At 39.5% G+C, this 7872-nt stretch overlaps 1 protein-coding gene across 1 annotated transcript; it reads left to right on the plus strand.

Moving 5' to 3' along the window:
- The first annotated feature begins 4713 nt into the window (after nt 1-4713).
- Nucleotides 4714-5447, plus strand: LOC147627918 (uncharacterized). The gene is made up of 2 exons (XM_086814279.1): nt 4714-4731; nt 4821-5447. Exons 1-2 carry the CDS (start codon nt 4714-4716, stop codon nt 5445-5447), a joined length of 645 nt encoding a protein of 214 aa, XP_086670405.1.
- Nucleotides 5448-7872: the final 2425 nt, after the last annotated feature.

A 7872-nucleotide genomic window follows, 5' to 3' on the forward strand; every position in this document is an offset into this window, starting at 1 on the left:
TTGTTTGTCCTTGTCACTTGCTCCTCTACTGCCATTGGAAGCTCACGGTTGGCCCTTTATTAAAAATCTAGAGTGTGACAACTAGCTCTAATTTTAGGTAGTCGGTGATGGTGTGCACTGTGTATAGTTGGACCTACATGTCATCTGATGCTAGTATAATGTTGGTTTTCTTTGTTCATACGACGAACGGAGAGAGAGAGAGAGAGAGAGAGAGATCACTGCTTTGATCTTACTGAGTAGAGATTTTTGCATTGTTTTGGTTATATTGCTCGCCTATAGCAACCGTCTTCAGGGGCCCATTCCTTCTTCTGTTGGCCGCTCAACTAATTTGGAAATTCTAACAGCACATTACAACATGCTCACTAGCACCCTTCCCCTCGAACTCTCCAACTGCACAAACCTGGCGCACAAACACTACTAGTCCATGGGCTGGAGCGGTGACAGAAGCGACGCAAAAGCGTCGCTTAAGCGACGTGTTGAGCCGTCGCTACAAGCGTCGCTATATGATACGTCGCTTAAGCGACTATAGTAGCGACTCCTGTAGCGATGCATTAGCGTCGCATAAGCGACGAAATGTTTAAAAAGTTATTTAACGTCGCTTAAGCGACGATAACGACGATTACGTTGCTTAAGCGATGACGCACAACGGAAAAAAACGGACAGATATAGAATTTATATACCGGTTGATTCATTTACATTAAACATAATGTTGTCTATATTTTTCTCATGATCTACCTACTGTTGCTCTCTCTGTCGCTTGCTATCTTGCAATTGTGATTGCACTCTGTGTTGTCGTTGTTTTTGCAGAGATTGGTCAGACACCGGTGCATAAACGAACATGAATTCTGGTAAACAACGCTATCTAACTCTCTTTTATTGTTATTTTTTGAAATTGAAACACTCTAACTTTAACTATTTTCAAGCCTTACTTTATCTTATAATACATATACATATACATATACATATACAATGTGCATGCACATACATAGTACATACACACATAGTAGTACATACATATGTTTAATGTTATGCATACATAATGCAAGCATGCATGCATTATATATGTATGTATGTAAGACATTATGTATATATGTATGTATATCACATGTATATATGTATCTACATTGTATGAATCCATGCATGTGTGTATGTATATACATGCATCTATGTATGTATGTACATTGTATGTATGCATGCATGCATGCATGTATGTACATGTATGTATGTAAGCATTCCTGACGAACGGGAGCGGGGAAGGGGATAGGGCCATCTCGGGGATGGGACAAAGATCGACAGTTCAAAAAACTTTATTTAACTTCAACTATTTTCAAGCTTTACTTTATCTATATAATACATGTACATAAATATATACATATATAATACATATACATATACATACACATATTCAATGTGCATGTACATACATAGTACATACACATATAATAGTACATATGTATGTTCTGCATACATAATGCATGCATTATATATGTATATATATATGCACGGATGTATGTCATATGTAGTACATATGTCATATTATATATATATCTATATAATACATATACATATACATATAAATATACATATACATACACATATACAATGTGCATGTACATACATAGTACATACACACATAGTAGTACATACATATATACATGCATACATGCATTGTATATGTATACATAATGTATGTACATACATAGTACATACACACATAGTAGTACATACATATGTTATGCATACTAATGCATGCATGCATGCATTGTATATGTATACATATATGTATGTATGTAAGACATTATGTATGTATGTATCTCATCGGACATCTACTCTCATCTGGTATCCCGTACTCTCTTATTTCCGTACAGAATCTGACTGGTTTTTCGTACGGCTTGCGAAAGGTTTCTGTCCCGCATTCTTCCGTACTGTATGCAGAAGGTTCCCGTCCCGCACTCTTCCGGATCTCCCCTGTACCCGTCTCTTTGCCTTCTGAAACTCCATTCCAGTCTGCATTCCGGTTCATATAGATATTCCGGCTCCTTCCGCGGATCCGCATTCCGGACCGTATTTTCCTTCAAAATGAAGACTAGAAGCAAACAGTAGCGTACTTCTATTACGCCCCAGACATGTTAGTAATTGACTCAAAATATATTATTTTACTAAGAGGCAAAATATACACAACCAAAAATTAAGCCTTTATGCTAAAATTTTGTATATACATGTCTATATCAAAAAGGGTCCTTACAGTATGTATGTCATATGTATGTATGTATATACATGCATGTATGTATGCATGCACATTGTATGCATGCATGCATGTATGTATATATGTATGTATGTATGTAAGCAATCCCGACGAACGGAAATGGGGATGGACAAAAAACGGCAATTAAAAAACTTTTTTAATAATAACTATTTTCAAGCTACTTGGTACATGATACTTGGTGCACTGTACTTGGTACATAGTAATTGGTACATGGTACTTGGTACATGATAATTGGTACATGGTCTATATAGTAATCGGTACATGGTACATGATAATTGGTACATGGTCCATGGTAATTGGTACATGGTCCATAGTAATTGGTACATGGTACATGATAATTGGTACATAGTCCATAGTAATTGGTACATGGTCCATAGTAATTGGTACATGGTACTTGATACTTGGTACATGATTCATAGTAATTGGTACATGGTACTTGATACTTGGTACTAGATTCGGTGCTTAGTACTTAATTTAGTATTAGGCTCCATAATGAAACTTCGAACTTGCAATTAGACTTGGTACTTAAGTTTGGTATCATGTTGAAACCTCGTACTTGCAAATGGTTACATGGTACAGGTACGTGGGACATAAATTGGTACTTTGAAATCACGTGCTTTGAAACTTCATGGTTCGGATCTTTAAGCTTGAAAGTTAGCTTGAGTTGATACGTATCGTACAATCAGGGACCCCTGCAAAAAATATGAAAATCAAAAGCTTGTTAATATTAGAGCCTAACATAGAAAAACGGTCACTGGAACTGTTTTTGATTTGTCTCTATCTAGCTTTCCCTTTTGAGAAATTGGTGATGCTTGCCAATCTTTTTCTTCTTTTGATGTGTTACATTGTGGGCTCGCCTCTTTTCTTGTTTAGGATTTGTTTTGTTTTAAAACATACAGATAAATAAATAACATTCTAGCTTCTCGCACATACTTAGGCTAATTAACTTACCGACAAATAATTAATTGTTTGACAATAGACAAATTCAGCGATGCAAGGAGAACATATGTCAATATATATCATCAACAAATATATGTACATGTATATCATCAACAAATATATGTACATGTGTCTACAATGTGTGGTGATCAATCCTCTCATATACAAAACAGATCACTAAGTATCACTACATGAGCCATCACTACATGAGTCGCTACTATCAGACTCGGAATCATCATCAACATCAGCACTGCCACCACTCGTGCTCCCAACCACAACACCACCATCACCACTGCCACCACCCGTGTCCCCACCCGGGATCATGCCGCCGCCGCCGCCCACCTCAGCCTCTCGTCGTCACCCCTCGGCCTCGTGTTGAGCCACCTCTGTCATGTCCTCCTCGCCATGTTGCTCCTGCATTACATAGTGAAATCAAATAATAATATATTACAGTTAATATGAAAATAAACCACAAAATAAATCAGTGATACCCACAAGTGGATCAGGCCTGTCCAAAAGTGTCGCTTGCCAAGCGTAGTACCCGTAGTATGTAGCGTACTCCATCTCCTGCGCCGTAGGTGCACGACCATAGTCTTTGGTCTGCATCAAGACAGAACCAAAGACTTATTGATTTCTTCATTCAATAATAGTATTTTTGAAAGTTAAAATTAGAACGATTTATACTCACAAATGTGGCCACAAATCCATCTCGACCCATCCGGCCTAGTCTAGATGTGTGACCAACTTGCAGTCTCTTTCGTGCTGCCGTCTATGTAAATTTCATTAAACAAAATGACATAGATTAGAGAATACTTAGAATCAATCTATCAAAGTTCAAATTAATTCTAATATACATTAACAACACCTTCTGCTGCTGAGGAAAAGTGATTCGTAGGCGTCTCTCCTTGCGGAAGTATTGCCATGTCTCCATGCACATATCAGCCCTCCTCTTGTTTGTCTCTCCTTGCAGAAGTATTGACATGTCTCCATGCACATATCAGCCCTCCTCTTGTTTGTCTCCACCATACAGTAGCGTCTGTTTATTTTTCATATTGCATACCATAGAACTTGTTAGATTTCAATGTTTTCTTTCATGCATTGGTTTTTTCTTCTCGATCATTTGATTAATGACTCGTGTTTTTATGGTACTTGAAAATCAGATTCGGACCAATCAGAGGTACACCACCACCTCCTACTCGTGGTGATTGGGGTGCACAGAGTTCCAATACTGCACATGAGCCTGTTTATGATGATTTCTACTACGACGAGTCTATCATATGCTGGTGCGCTCGTTGTCGTGGCACATATCGGAGGCCACGCGACGGGAGTGCTTTTCACATGAGATGACTCATGGTACTTTTGAGCGAGCACCGCCACCTGAGGAGTGACATCGACCTATGGTATGTGACTGTTCTCCCTTAGTTTTATTATTGGTTATTTTATAAATCAAAGGCTCATATATAATGTAACCATATCATATATGTAGGTATATTCACTTGATGACGATGATGACTTCACTATCAGTGGTGCACATGTCCCTCGCACATGGCACGGACAGGTCATTTGTTAGCTGCAGCTCAAGGTTTCTTGACATCCTCTACCTCCTGCTTTGGAGGCCGAGACGGGTGGAGATCATCCGTTGCCTACTCGTTTGCATTCTCTAGTACAGACGTATGATCACAGACGATACGGAGGATGGCAGAGAGGATCACTTCCTTTAGATGGAGTGGTTTTCAGCTTTTGGGGCAGTCGCTACATGATTGCTCCATCTACCATTAGTGGAGCAGGACGAGGCCTCTTTATTGCACAGGATTTACATGTGCCCCCTCGTTCAGAGGTCACCCTTATGTCTTTTTGTGGACCTATATATAGATGGGGTCCATGGCATCAGCTTACTCGCTACATTCAGAGCATAAGTACTTATGGATTATGTCTCAATGCAGCCTCTCTTTCTGATAGAGGGATCACACATGCAGAAGGACAAAGACTCTATGTTGATGGAAGACCTTACTCTCAAGGAAACATAGTAGGTTTAATCAATAGTAGTCGACGAGGGATGAGTTCAAGAACCAATTGCACGTTTGTGGAGTGTGAGAATAGTCATGAACCAGAACATATGAGCAGGGATGTAGAAAGATACATAATTGTCAATGCTATTAGATCATTACGTGCTGGTGATGAATTGCTGGTCAATTATGGATGGCATAGACCTCCACGAGCATCCTTACTAGATGAGGATTGAGAGCTTCATTGTATACATTTCCTAATGTTATTGGACCTCTTGTACCCTAATTCTATAGTTTAATTTGCACCACGATCTCTACTGTCTCTATTTTAATTTGATAATCATTTTTTATTGTCTGTAACTGTTTTGTATCTATCTTTTCTTTTATATAGAAGCATGCTATTGATATTGCCTTCAAATATGTACATTCCGGATTGTGACATCGACAATATCACAAATCAACATTCACATGATGCATCTCACATGTCAATAGAGTGCATGAGGATCCTACGCAGGAGTGATCCTAATGCGTATGCAAGACTAAAAAAACAACATTCTCAGGACTTCAATAATGTGCGGGACCATATCTTTGATGACGAGGATGGCATGTCTGATTTTATTGAGGATTGGTATCAAAACAATAGTGCGAGCGATATTCCTAATAACAACGAGAAGTATCTTTGAGAAGAAGCTCTAAAGTGTATCTACGTAGGAAGCCAACTGACACGACTCAGTGCAAGCTTACTTATTTTGAATCTTCAAAACCGTTTTGGATGGAGTAATATATCCATTTCAGCACTTTTGAAGTATGTAACAATCACATTTTTTTTAATCTAAATATTTTAGGAGTAATCACGATATGTTTTGTTCTTATTGATCATATTTTTAATGGACTTTGCAGGCTACTCTCTCAGAAGCTCTTGCCGACAATTCCCTTCCTACATCACATGATGAGGTGAAGAAGATGATAAGTAGTCTTGGACTTGACTATTCTTCTATACATGCATGTCCCAACGATTGTATTTTATATAGAGGTCAGTACGAGGACGATGTGACATGTCCAAAATGTCAAACTCCTCGTTATAAAGAGGAGAAAGGTAAGGTCCCTCGAAAGGTATTGAGACATTTTTCCCTGGCTCCGCGTATAAAACATATGTTCCAAAGTCCCGAATTAGCTAAGCTTATGACATGGGGAGCGGAGCACAAGAGCAAAGATGGAGTAATGCGAATTCCATCAGATTGTCCTGCATTTGAGCATATTGATCTGCGATGGCCAGATTTTGCAAAAGAACCATGCCATTTAAGGATGGGTGTAGCATTGGATGGCGTGAATCCATTTTCAATGAGATCAAGTAAATGGTCTACATGGCCAGTGGTAGTTATTAACTATAATCTACTCCCGTATCTCAGCATTAAGAAAGAGCATCTAATGCTCTCACTCTTAATTCCGAAAAAACGACAAGTTAAAGATCTGAATGTTTATTTGGCCCCTCTCATCGACGATCTTTAAGATTTGTGGAGAGGGATTGATGTCATGGATATGTCTAGAGGCATCAGTCAAAGACACTTCATTGTTCGTGGAATTTTAGCATGGACTATCCACGACTTTCCACGATATGGTTTTTGCTCAGGTAAATGATTTAAATATATATATTCTTTCATAAGTTTGTTTGATGTTCATTACGCTAATCATCTTTGTTATGTTTTCCATGCAGGGATATGTACCAAGGGTTATAAAGCTTGTCCAATTTGTGGTGATTGGTTGAGATCGACTTATAGCAAAACCCTCAACAAAAATATATATCTTCGACATAGACGATTTTTATCTGAGGTCATTATCTACGAGACAGAAGGCAAGCCATACATTTTAATGGAAAGGTAGAAGAAGGGAGATGTCCAATACTAATGACACCAATCTCTCAGACTCTCCGGAGGGATTACAGAGACACCTGGATGCATTATAGGCTTTCTGTGCGGATAAAGATCTGACAATGAACCTTGGGAAAACCAAGGTTATGGTGTTTAACACCACACAGGCATGGGTGACGAGATCAGAGCCTCAGTTCACTTTCCGAGGGGAGCCGGTAGAGTACGTCAGGTCATATGTCTACTTGGGAGTTACTTTCACAAGACCGCGTTTCTCCCTGAAGGAGGCAAAGCAAAGAGAAGCTGAAAGTTCCATCAATTGAACGCCATCGACATGATGTCTATGTTCATGAAAAACCAGCCCCTGTCCGCCTTTATGTCCAGAGAAACCAGCCCTCTGGCCACCTATGAGAAGAGCATGCAACCCTGAGCGCTTGCAGTCCAGCCCTCCTGTGTACCAAGCGAGAGAGAGAGAAAAGAGCATGTGAGGGGGATATATGCTTTGTATGAGTTTGTGACAGGCATTCCTCTCAAGGACCTGGAGGTTGCAATGACAAAACACCAACCGCTCTAGCTGAGCGGTACTCAGCCTATTCCTCTTCTTTGTATGGAAGAGGGCCCAAGTGCTCCAATTCCTCTCACATGGACCGGAACTACAATCCTGTGAGCACAATTTCCATACTTCTCCCACCATGAGATAGGCTATAGTTGAGTCTCTCGAAGCTTTGTAGTCTCTCGACCAAAGCTCCCTGTCTGGTTGCGAAAGGCCTATTTCCACATGAAACCTTTAGGCCTG

The sequence above is a fragment of the Cibotium barometz genome, chromosome 20, assembly GCF_041138505.1.
Source record: "Cibotium barometz isolate CiBa-2024 chromosome 20, ASM4113850v1, whole genome shotgun sequence".
Classification (NCBI taxonomy): Eukaryota; Viridiplantae; Streptophyta; class Polypodiopsida; order Cyatheales; family Cibotiaceae; genus Cibotium; species Cibotium barometz.